This window comes from Oncorhynchus mykiss, chromosome 15 (assembly GCF_057628025.1).
Source record: "Oncorhynchus mykiss isolate SJ-2025 chromosome 15, ASM5762802v1, whole genome shotgun sequence".
In the NCBI taxonomy this organism is placed as follows: Eukaryota; Metazoa; Chordata; class Actinopteri; order Salmoniformes; family Salmonidae; genus Oncorhynchus; species Oncorhynchus mykiss.
In genome coordinates this window covers 620001-639587 of record NC_143036.1, presented here as the reverse complement: position 1 = coordinate 639587, position 19587 = coordinate 620001, and the positions used below count along the sequence as shown (strand labels likewise).

Genomic DNA, 19587 nt, shown 5'->3' with positions numbered 1-19587 from the left:
AGTAGAGTTTAGAACAGTACAGTACAGAACACAGGAGTAGAGTTTAGTACAGTACAGTACAGATCACACCAGTAGAGTTTAGTAGAGTTCAGGACAGACCACCTGAGTATATTTTAGTTGAATACAAAACAGAACATCCGAGTAGAGTTTAGTAGAGTACAGTACTGAACACCCGAGTAGACTTTTGTTGAGTACAAAACAGAACACACCAATAGAGTTTAGTAGTGTACAGTACAGATCAAACCAGTAGAGTTTAGTAGAGTACAAAACAGAACACACCAATAGAGTTTAGTAGTGTACAGTACAGATCAAACCAGTAGAGTTTAGTAGAGTACAAAACAGGACACACTAGTAGAGTTTAGTAGAATTCAGTGGACATCACACCAGTAGAGTTTAGAAGAGAACAGTACACGTCACACCAGTAGAGTTTAGTAGAGTACAGGACAGGACAGAACTCACCAGCAGAGTTTAGTAGTGCTTATTAGAGTTTAGTAAAGCAGAGTACAGAACACACTAGTAGAGTTAAGTAGAGTACAGAAAACATCAGTATAATTTAGTGGAGTACAAAACAGAACACCCGAGTAGAGTTTAGAATAGTTTAGTAGAGTTCAGTGCACATCACACCAGTAGCTGAGAAGAGTACAAAACAGAACACCCGAGTAGAGTGTAGTAGAGTACAAAACAGAACACCCGAGTAGAGTGTAGTAGAGTACAAAACAGAACACCCGAGTAGAGTGTAGTAGAGTACAAAACAGAACACCCGAGTAGAGTTTAGTAGAGTACAAAATAGAACACAACAGTAGATTTTTGTAAAGTACAGTACAGAACACTCCATTAGAGTTTAGTAGAGTTTGGTACAGATCATACCAGTAGAGGTTAGTAGATTACAGTACATAATACCCGAGTAGAGTTTAGTTGAGTACAAAACAGAACACCCGAGTAGAGTTTTGTAGAGTACAAAACAGGACACACTAGTAGAGTTTAGTAGAGAACAGTACACATCACACCAGTAGAGTTTAGTAGAGTACAGTACATATCAAGCCACTAGAGTGTGGAAGAGTTCAGTACAGATCACACCAGTAGAGTTTAGTAGAGTTCAGTACAGTCCACACCAGTAGAGTTTAGTAGAGTGTATTAGAGTTCAGTACAGTCCACACCAGTAGAGTGTAGTAGAGTTCAGTACAGATCATACCAGTAGAGCTTAGTAGAGTACAGTAGAGAACACCTGAGTATATTTTTGTTGAGTACAAAACAGAACATCTGAGTAGAGCTTAGTAGAGTTCAGTGCAGAACTCACCAGTATAGTTTAGTAGAGTACAGTACAGAACACAACAGTAGAGTACAGTACAGAACACAACAGTAGAGTTTAGTAGAGTACAGTACAGAACACAACAGTAGAGTTTAGTAGAGTACAGTACAGAACACAACAGTAGAGTTTAGTAGAGTACAGTACAGAACACAACAGTAGAGTTTAGTAGAGTACAGTACAGTACAGAACTCACCAGTTAAGTTTAGTAGAATACAGTTCATAACTTACGAGTAGAATTTTGTAGAGTTTAGTAGAGTACAGAACAGATCACATGGTAGAGTTTAGTAGAGTACAGTACAGATCTCGCCAGTATATTTAGTAGAGTACAATACAGAACACACCAGTAGAGTTTAGTAGAGTACAATACATTACCCACCAGTACAGTTTAGTAGAGTACAGTACAGATCACACAAGTAGAGTACAATACAGAACTCAACAGTAGAGTTTAGTAGAGTACAGTACAGCACACACCAGCAGAGTTTAGTATAGTTCAATACAGTACACACCAGTAGAGTTTAGTAGAGTACAAAATAGAACACCCGAGTAGAGTTTAGTAGAGTACAGTACAGAACACACCAGCAGAGTTTAATTTAGTACAGTACAGGACACACCTGTATAGTTTAGTATAGTGCAGTACATGACAAACCAGTACAGTATAGTAGAGTTCATTACAGAACACCAGAGTAGAGTTAAGTAAAGTACAGTACATAACACTCAAGTATAGTTTATTGGAGTTTATTGGAGCACAGTAAATACCCACCAGTAGAGTAGATCACAGAACACACCAGTAGAGTTTTGTAGTGTTTAGTAGAGAACAGTACAGTACAGAACTCAGCAGTAGTGTTAAGTATAATACAGAACAGAATTCACCATTAGAGTTTAGTAAAGTAGAGTACAGTATAGAAATCACCAGTAGAGTTCGGTAGAGTACAGTACTCACCAGTATAGTTTAGTAGAGTAAAATACAGGACACACCAGTAGAGTTTAGAAGAGTACAGTACAGAACTCACCAGTATAGTTTAGTAGAGTAAAATAGAGAACACACCAGTAGAGTTTAGTAGAGTACAGAACAGAACCAGTAGAGTTTAGTAGAGAACACACCGGTGGAGTTTAGTATAATAGAGTTAAGTAAAGAACTCACCAGTTGAGTTTAGTAGAGTAGAGTGCAGAACACACCAGTAGAGTTTAGTAAAGTACAGAACACCCGAGTACAGAACAGAACTCACTAGTAGAGTTTAGTTTAATACATACCAGTAGAGTTTAGTATGATAGAGTACAGTACAGAACTCGACAGTTGAGTTTAGTAGAGTGTAGTACAGAACACACCAGTAGAGCTTAGTAGAGTTTAGAAGAGTAGAGTACAGACAAACTCAGTAGTGTTTAGTAGAGTGGAATTCAGAACACACCAATGTAATTTATTAGAGTAGAGAACAGACCAAAAGAGTTTGTAGAGTCTACTCTACAGAGTAGAGTAGAGAAGACAAAAGTCCACACAGGGTTCAGTATTATTTAAATATCTCAAAATATCTCTTAATCTCATCCAGATGAACTTCATCCTCTTCATCTGCATCATCAGGATCCTCCGGCAGAAGGTCAACTGTCCAGACATTGGAAGGAACGAGTCCAACCAGTACTTGTAAGTAGAGCTCTAGTACAACCAGTACTCGTAAGTATGGCTCTATCCAGTACTTGTTAGTATAGATCTAGTTCAACCAGTTCTCGTTAATATGGATCTAACCAGTACTCATTAGTATGTCTCTAGTCTAACCAGTACTCATTAGTATGTCTCTAGTCTAACCAGTACTCATTAGTATGTCTCTAGTCTAACCAGTACTCATTAGTATGTCTCTAGTCTAACCAGTACTCATTAGTATGTCTCTAGTCTAACCAGTACTCATTAGTATGTCTCTAGTCTAACCGGTACTCATTAGTATGTCTCTAGTCTAACCGGTACTCATTAGTATGTCTCTAGTCTAACCAGTACTCATTAGTATGTCTCTAGTCTAACCAGTACTCATTAGTATGTCTCTAGTCTAACCAGTACTCATTAGTATGTCTCTAGTCTAACCGGTACTCATTAGTATGTCTCTAGTCTAACCAGTACTCATTAGTATGTCTCTAGTCTAACCAGTACTCATTAGTATGTCTCTAGTCTAACCGGTACTCATTAGTATGTCTCTAGTCTAACCAGTACTCATTAGTATGTCTCTAGTCTAACCGGTACTCATTCATATGTCTCTAGTCTAACCAGTACTCATTAGTATGTCTCTAGTCTAACCAGTACTCATTAGTATGTCTCTAGTCTAACCAGTACTCATTAGTATGTCTCTAGTCTAACCAGTACTCATTAGTATGTCTCTAGTCTAACCGGTACTCATTAGTATGTCTCTAGTCTAACCAGTACTCATTAGTTTGTCTCTAGTCTAACCAGTACTCATTAGTATGTCTCTAGTCTAACCAGTACTCATTAGTATGTCTCTAGTCTAACCGGTAGTCATTAGTATGTCTCTAGTCTAACCAGTACTCGTTAGTATGTCTCTAGTCTAACCAGTACTCATTAGTATGTCTCTAGTCTAACCAGTACTCGTTAGTATGTCTCTAGTCTAACCAGTACTCGTTAGTATGTCTCTAGTCTAACCAGTACTCATTAGTATGTCTCTAGTCTAACCGGTACTCATTAGTATGTCTCTAGTCTTACCGGTACTCATTAGTATGTCTCTAGTCTAACCGGTACTCATTAGTATGTCTCTAGTCTAACCGGTACTCATTAGTATGTCTCTAGTCTAACCGGTACTCATTAGTATGTCTCTAGTCTAACCAGTACTCATTAGTATGTCTCTAGTCTAACCAGTACTCATTAGTATGTCTCTAGTCTAACCAGTACTCATTAGTATGTCTCTAGTCTAACCAGTACTCATTAGTATGTCTCTAGTCTAACCGGTACTCATTAGTATGTCTCTAGTCTAACCGGTACTCATTAGTATGTCTCTAGTCTAACCGGTACTCATTAGTATGTCTCTAGTCTAACCGGTACTCATTAGTATGTCTCTAGTCTAACCGGTACTCATTAGTATGTCTCTAGTCTAACCGGTACTCATTAGTATGTCTCTAGTCTAACCGGTACTCATTAGTATGTCTCTAGTCTAACCGGTACTCATTAGTATGTCTCTAGTCTAACCGGTACTCATTAGTATGTCTCTAGTCTAACCAGTACTCGTTAGTATGTCTCTAGTCTAACCGGTACTCATTAGTATGTCTCTAGTCTAACCGGTACTCATTAGTATGTCTCTAGTCTAACCGGTACTCATTAGTATGTCTCTAGTCTAACCGGTACTCATTAGTATGTCTCTAGTCTAACCAGTACTCATTAGTATGTCTCTAGTCTAACCGGTACTCATTAGTATGTCTCTAGTCTAACCGGTACTCATTAGTATGTCTCTAGTCTAACCGGTACTCATTAGTATGTCTCTAGTCTAACCGGTACTCATTAGTATGTCTCTAGTCTAACCGGTACTCATTAGTATGTCTCTAGTCTAACCAGTACTCATTAGTATGTCTCTAGTCTAACCGGTACTCATTAGTATGTCTCTAGTCTAACCAGTACTCATTAGTATGTCTCTAGTCTAACCAGTACTCATTAGTATGTCTCTAGTCTAACCAGTACTCATTAGTATGTCTCTAGTCTAACCAGTACTCATTAGTATGTCTCTAGTCTAACCAGTACTCGTTAGCATGCCACTAGATGAAATGGCGCCGGAAGAAATGGCATCAGTTTTACGGGCGCCCAACCAATTGTGTTATTATGTGGGGGGGTTTTTTTCTTCGTTATTTATAACTTATTTTGTACCTAATGTTTCTGCAACCTCTTACGGCAGAAAAGAGCTTCTGGATATCAGGACAGCGATCACCTTGGAATAGACAAAGATTTTTTTAACAAGCAAGACTCACATGATATTCTCCAAACACCCGGCAAGGCCGACATCCCAGTTACTCGCAAGAGGAAGCAACGCAGGTACAGAGGACGAAGAGCCGGATGCCTCATCAGGACCCGGAGAAGGAAAGCTGCCGTTACCGTCAATATTACTCGCCAACTTGCAATCATTGGACAATATACTAGACGAGGTACAATCACAAATATCCTACCAACGGGACATCAAAAACTGTAATATCCTATGTTTCACGGAATCGTGGCTGAATGACGACATGGATATTCAGCTAGCGGGATATACGCTGCACCGGCAGGATAGAACAGCACACTCCGGTTAGACGAGGGGGGGCGGTCTGTGCATATTTGTAAATAACAGCTGGTGCACGAAATCTAAGGAAGTCTCTAGATTTTGCTCGCCTGAAGTAGAGTATATTGTGATAAATTGCAGGCCACACTACTTGCCTAGAGAGTTCTCAGCTATACTTTTTGTGGCTGTTTATTTACCACCACAAACAGATGTTGGCACTAAGACCGCACTCAGTCAGCTGTATAAGGAAATAAGCAAACAGGAAACTGCTCACCCAGAGGCGGCGCTCATAGTGGCCAGAGACTTTAATGCAGGGAAACTTAAATCAGTTCTACCAAATCTCTATCAACATGTTAAATGTGTAACCAGAGGGAAAAAAATTATAGATCACCTGTACTCCACACACAGAGACACGAACAAAGCTCTCCCTCGCCCTCCATTTGGCAAATCTGACCACAATTCTATCCTCCTGATTCCTGCTTACAAGCAAAAATTTAATCAGGAAGCACCAGTGACTCAGTCTATAAAAAAAAGTGGTCAGATGAAGCAGATGCTACACTACAGGACTGTTTTGCTATCACAGACTGGAACATGTTCCGGGATTCTTCGGATGACATTGAGGAATATACCACATCAGTCACTGGCTTTATCAATAAGTGCATCAAGGACGTCGTCCCCACAGTGACTGTACGTACATACCCCAACCAGAAGCCATGGATTACAGGCAACATTCGCACTGAGCTAATGGGTAGAGCTGCCACTTTCAAGGTGCGGGACTCTAACCCAGAAGGTTACAAAAAATGCCACTATGCCCTGCGACGAACCATCAAGCAGGCAAAGCGTCAATACAGGGCTAAGATTGTATCACACCGAATCACACCGGCTCTGACGCTCGTCTGATGAGGCAGGGCTTGCAAACTATTACAGACTACGAAGGGAAGCACAGCCGCGAGCTGCCCAGTGACACGAGCCTACCAGATGACCTAAATCACTTCTATGCTGGCTTCGAGGCAAGCAACACTGAGGCATGCATGAGAGCATAAGCTGTTCCGGACGACTCACACTCTCCGTAGCCGATGTGTTTAAGACCTTTAAACAGGTCAACATACACAAGGCTGCGGGGCCAGACGGATTACCAGGACGTGTGCCCCGGGCATGTGCTGACCAACTGGCAGGTGTCTTCACTGACATTTTCAACATGTCCCTGATTGAGTCTGTAATACCAACATGTTTCAAGCAGACCACCATAGTCCCTGTGCCCAAGAACACAAAGGCAACCTGACTAAATGACTACAGACCCGTAGCACTCACGTCCGTAGCCATGAAGTGCTTTGAAAGGCTGGTAATGGCTCACATCAACACCATTATCCCAGAAACCCTAGACCCACTCCAATTTGCATACCTCCCAAACAGATCCACAGATGATGCAATCTCTATTGTACTCCACACTGCCCTTTCCCACCTGGACAAAAGGAACACCTATGTGAGAATGCTATTCATTGACTACAGCTCAGCATTCAACACCAAGCTCATCACTAAGCTAAGGAACCTGGGACTAAACACCTCCCTCTGCAACTGGATCCTGGACTTCCTGACGGGCCGCCCCCAGGTGGTGAGGGTAGGTAGCAAGACATCTGCCATGCTGATCCTCAACACGGGAGCTCCCCAGGGGTGCGTGCTCAGTCCCCTCCTGTACTCCCTGTTCAACTACGACTGCATGGCCAGGCACGACTCCAACACCATCATTAGGTTTGCAGACGACACAACAGTGGTAGGCCTGATCACCAACAACGACGAGACAGCCTATAGGGAGGAGATCAGAGACCTGGCCGGGTGGTGCCAGAATAACAACCTATCCCTCAACGTAACCAAGACTAAGGAGATGATTGTGGACTACAGGAAAAGGAGCACCGAGCACACCCCCATTCTCATCGACGGGGCTGTAGTGGAGCAGGTTGAGAGCTTCAATTTCCTTGGTATCCACATCAACAACAAACTAGAATGGTCCAAACACACCAAGACAGTCGTGAAGAGGGCACGACAAAGCCTATTCCCCCTCAAGAAACGAAAAAGATTTGGCATGGGTCCTGAGTTCCTCAAAAGGTTCTACAGCTGCAACATCGAGAGCATCCTGACCGGTTGCATCACTGCCTGGTACGGCAATTGCTCGGCACTTCAGAGGGTAGTGCGTACGGCCCAGTACATCACTGAGGCAAAGCTGCCTGCCATCCAGGACCTCTACACCAGGCGGTGTCAGAGGAAGGCCCTAAATATTGTAAAAGACACCAGCCACCCCAGTCATAGTCTGTTCTCTCTACTACCGCATGGCAAGCGGTACCGGAGTGCCAAGTCTAGGACAAAAAGGCTTCTCAACAGTTTTTACCCCCAAGCCATAAGACTCCTGAACAGGTAACCAAATGGTTACCCGGACTATTTGCATTGTGAGCCCCCCCCCCCCAACCCCTCTTTTAAGCTGCTGCTACTCTCTGTTTATCATATATGCATAGTCACTTTAACTATACATTCATGTACATACAACCTCAATTGGGCCGACCAACCAGTGCTCCCGCACATTGGCTAACCAGGCTATCTGCATTTTGTCCCACCACCCACCAACCCCTCTTATTAAGCTACTGCTACTCTCTATTCATCATATATGCAGTCACTTTAACCATACCCACATGTACATACTACCTCAATAAGCCTGACTAACAGGTGTCTGTATGTAGCCTTGCTACTGTTATTTTCAAATGTCTTTTTACTGTTGTTTTATTTCTTTACTTACCTACACACACACACACACATACCTTTTTTCCAAACTATTGGTCAGAGACTGTAAGTAAGCATTTCACTGTAAGGTCTACTGCACCTGTTGTATTCAGCGCACGTGACAAATAAACTTTTATTTGACTTGACTAGTCCAACCAGTACACGTTAGTATAGCTCAAGTCCAAAAAGTCCTTGTTAGTATGGCTCTAACCAGTAATCGTTAGTATAGCTCTAGTCCAACAAGTTTTCATAGTATCTGTCAAGTTCAACCAGTACTCCTTAGTAAAGCTCTCACCAGTACTCATTACTATGGCTCTAGTCCAACCAGTACTCGTTAGTATGGCTATAGTCCAACCAGCACTCGTTAGTATGTCTCAACTCTAACCAGTACTAGTTAATATAGCTCTAGTCCAACCAGTAGTCGTTAGTATTGCTCTTGTCCAAACAGTACGCGTTAGTATGAATCTAACCACTACTCATTAGTATGGCTTTAGTCGTACTAACATAAAGGGAAGGTGATCAAGGTGACGATGAAGTCCAGGTGTGCGCAATGATGGGGAGCATGTGTGCGTAATGATGGGGAGAAGGTGTGCGTAATGATGGGGAGAAGGTGTGCGTAATTTTTTTATTGTTTTATTTACCTTTATTTAACTAGGCAAGTCAGTTAAGAACACATTCTTATTTTCAATGACGGCCTAGGAACAGTGGGTTGACTGCCTGTTCAGGGGCAGAACGACAGATTTGTACCTTGTCAGCTCGGGGATTTGAACTTGCAACCTTTCGCTTACTAGTCCAACGCTCTAACCACTAGGCTGCCCTGCCGCGTAATGATGGTTGCCAGGGCCAGGGATTAGTAGACCTGCGACGTTGAACACTGGCGAGAGGGAGCGGGATAAGCATGACACATATCACAGTTATTTCAAATAGACCCTTCTTTTATATAGCAGAATCATTGCCATGAAGAAAAAGACAAGAGTGAAACTAGTAAACTAATGCTCACTAAAATAAGCTAAGCAGTGGATGGGAGCGCTGCCAGCAGGTTCCACATTATATATAGCTGTTCTGAGTGTGAGCAACAACCTCTGCTGTTTCCATGCCGCCTCATAACAACACGCACGGAGCATTAAGACCCCCAGTAGTCGTGTTACCATAGGCAACCACCTCCACGACCAACAAACTCCTCATCAGGAAGCTGATCACGTCAACCAATGCCGACCGACCCCCAGAAACTCAGAACCTCAGAGGCATGGCAAAATGCCTTGACATTATACTGCTGAAATGTAGAGCTCAGCTCCCTGTGATGTAGAGCCCAGCACTCTGTGGTTTAGTGGCTCAACTCTCTGTGGTTTAGTGGCTCAGCTGTCTGTGGTTTAGAGGCTCAGCTCTCTCTGGTTTAGTGGATCAGCTCTCTGTGGTTTAGTGGCTCAGCTCTCTCTGGTTTAGTGGCTCAGCTGTCTGTGGTTTAGAGGCTCAACTCTCTGTGGTTTAGTGGCTCAGCTGTCTGTGGTTTAGAGGCTCAGCTCTCTGGTTTAGTGGCTCAGCTCTCTGTGGTTTAGTGGCTCAGCTGTCTGTGGTTTAGAGGCTCAGATCTCTCTGGTTTAGTGGCTCAGCTCTCTGTGGTTTAGTGGCTCAGCTGTCTTTGGTTTAGAGGCTCAACTCTCTCTGGTTTAGTGGCTCAACTCTCTGTGGTTTAGTAGCTCAACTCTCTGTGGTTAAGTGGCTCAGCTGTCTGTGGTTTAGTAGCTCAACTCTCTGTGGTTTAGTGGCTCAACTCTCTGTGGTTAAGTGGCTCAACTCTCTGTGGTTTAGTGGCTCAGCTGTCTGTGGTTTAGTAGCTCAACTCTCTGTGGTTAAGTGGCTCAACTCTCTGTGGTTTAGTAGCTCAACTCTCTGTGGTTTAGAGGCTCAACTCTCTGTGGTTAAGTGGCTCAACTCTCTGTGGTTTAGAGGCTCAACTCTCTGTGGTTTAGAGGCTCAACTCTCTGTGGTTTAGAGCTCAGCTTTCTGTGGCTACTTTTCTTGATATTCTCTTGATGTTCTGTGTAGAAGGATTAATGAGACTGATTAACAACTAGCTACTAGTCATAAAGCTACTTGAAGTTCGCTTGATGTGTAAAAGAATGAATGAGATTGTTGAATAATTAGGTCATAAAGTTACTTCTTGAGTTTCTGTTCTCTTTGTTGTTCTGTGTAGGAGGCTGGCCAAGTCCACCCTGCTGCTGATCCCTCTTTTTGGGATCAACTTCATCGTGTTTGCCTTCATCCCAGAGCAGGTGAACACAGAGCAACGGCTGGTCTTCGACCTCATACTGGGATCATTCCAGGTATGGAACCACTAGGTTTGCAAAATTCAGCTAACTTTCCCCTCAAAATGTTTTTAATTTCCACGGTTTCAGCTCTTCAGGTGTAGTATAGATGTAGTATAGGTATAGTATTGATGCAGTATAGGTGTAGTATAGGTGCAGTATAGGTGTAGTATAGGCACGGTATAGGCGTAGTATAGGTGTGATATAGATGCAGTATAGGTGTAGTATAGGTGTAGTATAGGTGCAGTATCGGTGTAGTATAGGTGTAGCAAATCAAATCAAATCAAATTTTATTTGTCACATACACATGGTTAGCAGATGTTAATGCGAGTGTAGCGAAATGCTTGTGCTTCTAGTTCCGACAATGCAGTAATAACAAGTAATCTAACTAACAATTCCAAAACTACTGTCTTGTACACAGTGTAAGGGGATAAAGAATATGTACATAAGGATATATGAATGAGTGATGGTACAGAGCAGCATAGGCAAGATACAGTAGATGGTATCGAGTACAGTATATACATATGAGATGAGTATGTAAACAAAGTGGCATAGTTTAAAGTGGCTAGTGATACATGTATTACATAAGGATACAGTCGATGATATAGAGTACAGTATATACGTATACATATGAGATGAATAATGTAGGGTAAGTAACATTATATAAGGTAGCATTGTTTAAAGTGGCTAGTGATATATTTACATCATTTCCCATCAATTCCCATAGCATAGGCACAGTATAGGTGTAGTATAGGTGTAGTCTAGGTGTAGTATAGGCACAGTATAGGTGTAGTATAGGCACAGTATAGGTGTAGTATAGGTGTAGTCTAGGTGTAGTATAGGTGTAGTATAGGTGTAGTATAGGTGTAGTCTAGGTGTAGTATAGGTGTAGTCTAGGTGTAGTCTAGGTGTAGTCTAGGTGTAGTATAGGTGTAGTCTAGGTGTAGTATAGGTGTAGTCTAGGTGTAGTATATGTGCAGTATCGGTGTAGTATATGTGCAGTATCGGTGCAGTATAGGTGTAGTATAGGCACAGTATAGGTGTAGTATAGGCACAGTATAGGTGTAGTATAGGTGTAGTCTAGGTGTAGTATAGGTGTAGTATAGGTGTAGTATAGGTGTAGTCTAGGTGTAGTATAGGTGTAGTATAGGTGTAGTATAGGTGTAGTCTAGGTGTAGTATAGGTGTAGTATAGGTGTAGTCTAGGTGTAGTCTAGGTGTAGTATATGTGCAGTATCGGTGTAGTATATGTGCAGTATCGGTGCAGTATAGGTGTAGTATAGGCACAGTATAGGTGTAGTATAGGTGTAGTATAGGTGTAGTCTAGGCACAGTATAGGTGTAGTATAGGTGTAGTATAGGTGTAGTCTAGGTGTAGTATATGTGCAGTATCGGTGTAGTATAGGTGTAGTATAGGTGTAGTCTAGGTGTAGTATAGGCACAGTATAGGTGTAGTATAGGTGTGATATAGATGCAGTATAGGTGTAGTATAGGTGTAGTCTAGGTGTAGTATATGTGCAGTATCGGTGTAGTATAGGTGTAGTCTAGGTGTAGTATAGGCACAGTATAGGTGTAGTATAGGTGTAGTCTAGGCACAGTATAGGTGTAGTATAGGTGTAGTATAGGTGTAGTCTAGGTGTAGTATATGTGCAGTATCGGTGTAGTATAGGTGTAGTCTAGGTGTAGTATAGGCACAGTATAGGTGTAGTATAGGTGTGATATAGATGCAGTATAGGTGTAGTATAGGTGCAGTATAGATGTGATATAGATGCCGTATAAGTGTAGTATAGATGTAGTATAGACAAAGTATACGTATAGTAGGTGTAGTATATGTGCAGTGTCGGTGCAGTATAGTTTACTGGCCCAACCTCTTAACCACTAGGCTACCTGCCTTGTATTGTTATGAACAACAGAATAACAGGGTACACTGGGTTCATGTACCAGACTCTGCTCTCCCCAGGGTTAGGGTGACTATAACAGACAGCTAATGCTCTTTCTGTTCTTCCTTTCCCTAGGGATTTGCGGTTGCTGTTCTCTACTGCTTCTTAAACGGAGAGGTAAGAGCCACCCTGACGTTCACACACTACTGTTATAAACACACTGCACCTGCTTAACACCTGAGTTTACATGAAGCAGGATTAGGGTTAGGAGGGCAGTGTGTTTAAGGCCCAGTTTTTCAAAAGTGATCTATCTGGATTTCGCCTATTGGATGCATAGAAATAGAAATAGAACGGAAGTCAAAGATCTGTCAGTTATATTCATTCTATTTATATGTATTAATGTCCTGTTTTGTGGTTGAGTGCTGCAAGGAAAGACCTAGTTAAGCTGCAGGTGGCAAACAACAGAGCGACACGTTCTGCTCTTCATTGTAATCAGAGGGCTGATATAAATACTGTGCCAGTCTCTCTTGGCTAAGAGTTGAGGAGAGACTGACAGCATCACTTCTTCTTTTTATAAGAAACATTACTATGTTAAATCCCAAATTGTTTGCATAGTCAACTTACACACAGCTCTGACACACACACTTACCCCACCAGACATGCCCCCAGGGGTCTTTTCACAGTCCACAAATCCAGAACATATTCAAGAAAGTGTACAGTATTATATAGAGCCATCATTACATGGAACTCCCCATCTCATATTGCTCTGCGGTCTCTCCCTCTGTCGTCTTGTCCTCTGCGGTCTCGTCCTCTGCGGTCTCGTCCTCTGCGGTCTCTCCCTCTGTGGTGTTGTCCTCTGCGGTCTCTTTCTCTGCGGTCTATTCCTCTGCGGTCTCGTCCTCTGTGGTCTCCTTCTCTGCGGTCTCTCCCTCTGTGGTCTCTCCCTCTGTGGTCTTGTCCTCTATGGTCTCGTCCTCTGCGGTCTCGTCCTCTGCGGTCTCGTCCTCTGCGGTCTCGTCCTCTGCGGTCTCGTCCTCTGCGGTCTCTCCCTCTGCGGTCTCGTCCTCTGCGGTCTCGTCCTCTGCGGTCTCGTCCTCTGCGGTCTCGTCCTCTGCGGTCTCGTCCTCTGCGGTCTCTCCCTCTGTGGTGTTGTCCTCTGCGGTCTCTTTCTCTGCGGTCTATTCCTCTGCGGTCTCGTCCTCTGTGGTCTCGTTCTCTGCGGTCTCTCCCTCTGTGGTCTCTCCCTCTGTGGTCTTGTCCTCTATGGTCTCGTCCTCTGCGGTCTCGTCCTCTGCGGTCTCGTCCTCTGCGGTCTCGTCCTCTGCGGTCTCGTCCTCTGCGGTCTCTCCCTCTGTGGTCTCGTCCTCTGTGGTGTCGTCCTCTGCGGTCTCGTCCTCTGCGGTCTCTCCCTCTGCGGTCTCGTCCTCTGTGGCCTCGTCCTCTTTCGTCTATCCCTCTGCGGTCCCTCCCTCTGCGGTCTCGTCCTCTGCGGTCTATTCCTCTTTCGTCTATCCCTCTGCGGTCTCTCCCTCTGCGGTCTCTTCCTCTGCGGTCTATTCCTCTGCGGTCTCTTCCTCTGCGGTCTCGTCCTCTGCTGTCTCGTCCTCTGCTGTCTCTCCCTCTGTGGTCTCGTCCTCTGCGGTCTCTCCCTCTGTGGTCTCGTCCTCTGCGGTCTCTCCCTCTGTGGTCTCGTCCTCTGCGGTCTCTCCCTCTGCGGTCTTGTCCTCTGCGGTCTCGTCCTCTGTGGTCTCGTCCTCTGCGGTCTCTCCCTCTGTGGTCTCGTCCTCTGCGGTCTCGTCCTCTACGGTCTCGTCCTCTGCGGTCTCGTCCTCTGCGGTCTTGTCCTCTGCGGTCTCGTCCTCTGCGGTCTCGTCCTCTGCGGTCTCGTCCTCTGCGGTCTTGTCCTCTGCGGTCTCGTCCTCTGTGGTCTCGTCCTCTGCGGTCTCTCTCTCTGTGGTCTCGTCCTCTGCGGTCTCGTCCTCTGCGGTCTCGTCCTCTTCGGTCTCTCCCTCTGTGGTCTCGTCCTCTGCGGTCTTGTCCTCTGCGGTCTCGTCCTCTGTGGTCTCGTCCTCTGCGGTCTCTCCCTCTGTGGTCTCGTCCTCTGCGGTCTCGTCCTCTGCGGTCTCGTCCTCTGTGGTCTCGTCCTCTTCGGTCTCTCCCTCTGTGGTCTCGTCCTCTGCGGTCTCGTCCTCTGCGGTCTCGTCCTCTGTGGTCTCGTCCTCTTCGGTCTCTCCCTCTGTGGTCTCGTCCTCTGCGGTCTCTCCCTCTGTGGTCTCGTCCTCTGCGGTCTCGTCCTCTGCGGTCTATTCCTCTTTCATCTATCCCTCTGCGGTCTCTCCCTCTGCGGTCTCTCCCTCTGCGGTCTCTCCCTCTGCGGTCTCGTCCTCTGCGGTCTCGTCCTCTGCTGTCACTTCCTCTGCTGTCTCTTCCTCTGCGGTCTCGTCCTCTGCGGTCTATTCCTCTTTCATCTATCCCTCTGCGGTCTCTCCCTCTGCGGTCTCTCCCTCTGCGGTCTCGTCCTCTGCGGTCTCGTCCTCTGCTGTCACTTCCTCTGCTGTCTCTTCCTCTGCTGTCTCTTCCTCTGCTGTCTCTTCCTCTGCTGTCTCTTCCTCTGCTGTCTCGTCCTCTGCTGTCTCTTCCTCTGCTGTCTCTTCCTCTGCTGTCTCGTCCTCTGCTGTCTCTTCCTCTGCTGTCACTTCCTCTGCTGTCTCTTCCTCTGCTGTCTCTTCCTCTGCGGTCTCGTCCTCTGCGGTCTCATCCTCTGCGGTCTCGTCCTGTGCGGTCTCTTCCTCTTTGGTGTTGTTGTTAAGTAGTTTTGTAATCAATGTTTATCAATTCCAATTATCTTTATCTGTCTGATACCCAGAGGTTGTAAAGTTCTGGTCTGAAATAAAACAGACAGAATTCCCAGCTCACAATTGATCAGATCCCGATTTATTTGCGAGAGTTTTCACAAATACATTCCTTTAATACCATTCTAACCTACGCACATACATACACACAAACATAGGGATTTTCTCATGAGTCTAACCACAGTTTATAACCACTCAGCTGACAGTTCCAGGCTCCCCCAGATACTAGAACTCTGGTGGGACTCTCCCTGGCCTCTCTTATCTCCACAGATTTACATCCAGGTTGGTTCCAACATAGGTTAATGCTCCTCTCCGTACTCCTTCTACCCCCACATAGACTCCTTTCTTCGTAGGTACATGCCATATAACCCTTTCCTAATGAACAAACATTATTTAACACTACTAGAAAGACAGGATAGACTTCTTGCCAGTTATAGTGCCGTATATCTCATTTAGTCATTATTCATAAAAAATCCCATAACAGTTGTCCTCTGTGGTCTCTTCCTCTGCGGTCACTTCCTCTGCAGTCTCTTCCTCTGCAGTCTCTTCCTCTGCTGTCTCTTCCTCTGCAGTCTCTTCCTCTGCAGTCTCTTCCTCTGCAGTCTCTTCCTCTGCAGTCTCTTCCTCTGCAGTCTCTTCCTCTGCAGTCTCTTCATCTGCGGTCTCTTCCTCTGCGGTCTCTTCCTCTTTGGTGTTGTCCTCTGTGGTCTCTTCCTCTGCAGTCTCTTCCTCTGCAGTCTCTTCCTCTGCAGTCTCTTCCTCTTTGGTGTTGTTTGGGACAGATTAGAGACAATAGCCCAGTGTAAACCTGGGACAGATTAGAGACAATAGCCCAGTGTAGACCTGGGACAGATTAGAGACAATAGCCCAGTGTAGACCTGGGACATCTTTTCCTGACAATACTGCCCCTAGAGGGGTCTGATTAGCTGTTCAGGAGTCCTATAGCTTGGGGGTAGAAGCTGTTAAGAAGCCTTCTGGACCAAGACTTGGCACTCCGGCACTGTTTGCCGTGCGGTAGCAGAGTGAACAGTCTATGACTAGGGTGGCTGGAGTCTTTGACAATTTTTAAGACCTTCCTGACACTGCCTGGTATAGAGGTCCTGGATGGCAGGAAGCTTGGCCCAAGTGATATACTGGGCCGTACGCACTACCCTCTGTAGTACCTTGCGGTCGGAGGCCGAGCAGTTGCCATTCCAGGCAGTGATGCAACCAGTCAGGATGCTCTTGATGGTGCAGCTGTAGAACCTTTTGGGGATCTGAGGACCCATGTCAAATATTGTCTGCTGGGGGGGGAATAGGCACTCTTAATGACTGTCTTGGTGTGCTTGGACCATGTCAGTTTGTTGGTGATGTGGTTACCAAGGAACTTGAAGCTCTCAACCTGCTCCACTGCAGCCTCGTCGATGAGAATGGGGGCATGCTCGGTCCTCCTTTTCCATGTAGTCCACAATCATCTCCTTTGTATTGACCACGTTGAGGGAGAGGTTGTTGTCCTGGCACCACACAGCCAAGTCTCTGACCTCCTTCCTATAGGCTGTCTCATCGTTGTTGATGACCACTGTTGTGTCATCAGCAAACTTGGCCATGCATTCATGAGGGTCCATAGCTTAGTGATGAGCTTTGAGGACACTGGTGTTGAACGCTGAGCTGTAATCAATGAATAGCATTCTCACATAGTTGTTCCTTTTGTCCAGATGGGAAAGGGCAGTGTGGAGTGCAATAGAGATTGCAACATCTGTGGATCTGTCGGGGCGGTATGTGAATTGGAGTGGGTCTAGGGTTTCTGGGATAATGGTGTTAATGTGAGACATTACCAACCTTTCAAAGCACTTCATGGCTACGGACGTGAGTGCTACGGGTTTGTCATTTTATTTTTCCTTTATTTAACCAGGCAAGTCAGTTAAGAACTAATTCTTATTTTCAATGACGGCCTAGGAACAGTGGGTCAACTGCCTGTTCAGGGGCAGAACGAGGGTTTGAACTTGCAACCTTCCGGTTACTAGTCCAACGCTCTAACCACTAGGCTACCCTGCCGCCCCGAGGGTTTTTGGGGACAGGGACTATGGTGGTCTGCTTGAAACATGTTGGTGTTACAGACTCGGTCAGGGACGACGTCATCGATGCACTTATTAATGACGCCAGTGACTGATGTGCTGTACTCCTCAATGCCATCTGAAGAATCCCGGAACATTTTCCAGTCTGTGCTAGCAAAACCGGCTTGTAGCTTAGCATCTGCTTTGTCTGACAACTTACTTATTGACAGAGTCACTGGTGCTTCTGGCTTTAATTTGAGCTTGTAAGCAGGAATAAGGAGGATAGTTATGGTCAGATTTGCCAAGTGGAGGGCGAGTTGCCTTTGGATGAGAACTTTCCTCTTTGCTTATGGCCGTATACAACTCATTGAGTTCAGTGTCAGCATCGGTTTGTGGTGGTATATAGACAGCTATGAAAAATGCAGATGAAAACTCTCTAGGTAAGTATTGAGGTCTACAGTTTATCATGAGATACTTAATAAATATAACTGACAGCGATCTCTTATCCCCACCCCTCCTCCTCCTCCTCTCGTTCAATTTATCCTCTTCCTCCTCTCTCCCCCTCTTTCCCCCTCCTCCCCCTCTCCCCCTCCTTGTCTCTCCCTTCCCCCTCCTCTCCCCTCTCCCTCCTCTCTCTCCTCGCCCTCCTCCCCTCTCCCTCCTCTCTCCCCCTCCCCGGCTCTCCCCTCCCATTTCCTCTCTCTCCCCTCGCCTCCCTCCCCCCTCCGCCCCCTACCCCTCTCCCTCTCCTCTCCTCCTACCCCAGGTGCAGTCTGAGATGAAGAGGAAGTGGAGGTGGTGGAACCTGCAGCACCACATGGGTTCTGACACCACTAAGCACCAGCACCCCTCTATGGGGAACAGTACCGGCACCACTCAGATCTCAATGTTGAGCTGCAGCCCAACGACACGCCGCGTATCCTCCTCCTGCCCCCCTCCTCTCCCCTCTCCCTCCTCTCTCCCCCTCTGCCAGGATGACTCCTCAATGATCTGACACACAGAGAAAGAGAGAGAGAGAGACACACACACATACACACACTCATGTTGCCAAACATACACTCGTAAAACTGACTATCCTACCGATCCTTGACTTCGGCGATGTAATTTACAAAATAGCCTCCACCACTCTACTCAGCAAACTGGATGTAGTCTATCACAGTGCCATCCGTTTTGTCAACAATGCCCCATATACTACCCACCACTGTGACCTGTATGCTCTTATTGGCTGGCCCTCGCTACACTCTCGTCGCCAAACCCACTGGCTCCAAGTCATCTATAAGTCTTTGCTAGGTAAAGCTCTGCCTTATCTCAGCTCACAGGTCACCATAGCAGCACCCACCCATAGCACACGCTCCAGCAGGTATATCTCAATGGTCACCCCCAAAGCCAACACTTCCTTTGGCCGCCTTTCCTTCCAGTTCTCTGCTGCCAATGACTGGAACAAACTGCAAAAATCACTGAAGCTGGAGACTCATATCTCCCTCACTAGCTTTAAGCACCAGCTGTCAGAGCAGCTTTCCGATCACTGCACCTGTACATAGCCCATCTGTAAATAGCCCATCCAACTACCTCATGAGAACTTGTTCTCAACCTGCTGGTTAAATAAAGGTGAAATTAAAAAAATAAAAATACAGAGATACAGAGATACACACACACATATACACACATATACACACATACACACACACACACACACACAGAGATACACACACACATATACACACATACAGAGATACACACACACAGATACACATACAGTGCCTTGCGAAAGTATTCGGCCCCCTTGAACTTTGCGACCTTTTGCCACATTTCAGGCTTCAAACATAAAGATATAAAACTGTATTTTTTTGTGAAGAATCAACAACAAGTGGGACACAATCATGAAGTGGAACCACATTTATTGGATATTTCAAACTTTTTTAACAAATCAAAAACTGAAAAATTGGGCGTGCAAAATTATTCAGCCCCTTTACTTTCAGTGCAGCAAACTCTCTCCAGAAGTTCAGTGAGGATCTCTGAATGATCCAATGTTGACCTAAATGACTAATGATGATAAATACAATCCACCTGTGTGTAATCAAGTCTTCGTATAAATGCACCTGCACTGTGATAGTCTCAGAGGTCCGTTAAAAGCGCAGAGAGCATCATGAAGAACAAGGAACACACCAGGCAGGTGCGAGATACTGTTGTGAAGAAGTTTAAAGC

The 19587-nt window shown here is 45.2% G+C and overlaps 1 protein-coding gene and 1 long non-coding RNA gene across 2 annotated transcripts in view; both read left to right on the top strand.

The window, feature by feature from the left end:
- vipr1b (vasoactive intestinal peptide receptor 1b) overlaps positions 1 to 18996 on the top strand; it is a 196626-nt gene extending 177630 nt beyond the window's left edge. Inside the window, 4 exon segments of the mRNA NM_001124642.1 lie at positions 2854 to 2945; positions 10508 to 10637; positions 12633 to 12674; positions 18149 to 18996. Of these exon segments, the coding sequence (NP_001118114.2) occupies positions 2854 to 2945; positions 10508 to 10637; positions 12633 to 12674; positions 18149 to 18376 (492 nt within the window). The 3' untranslated portion in view covers positions 18377 to 18996.
- LOC149977361 (uncharacterized) overlaps positions 1 to 19587 on the top strand; it is a 290909-nt gene that overhangs the window by 166530 nt on the left and 104792 nt on the right. The gene's annotated exons all lie outside the window — the stretch shown is intronic.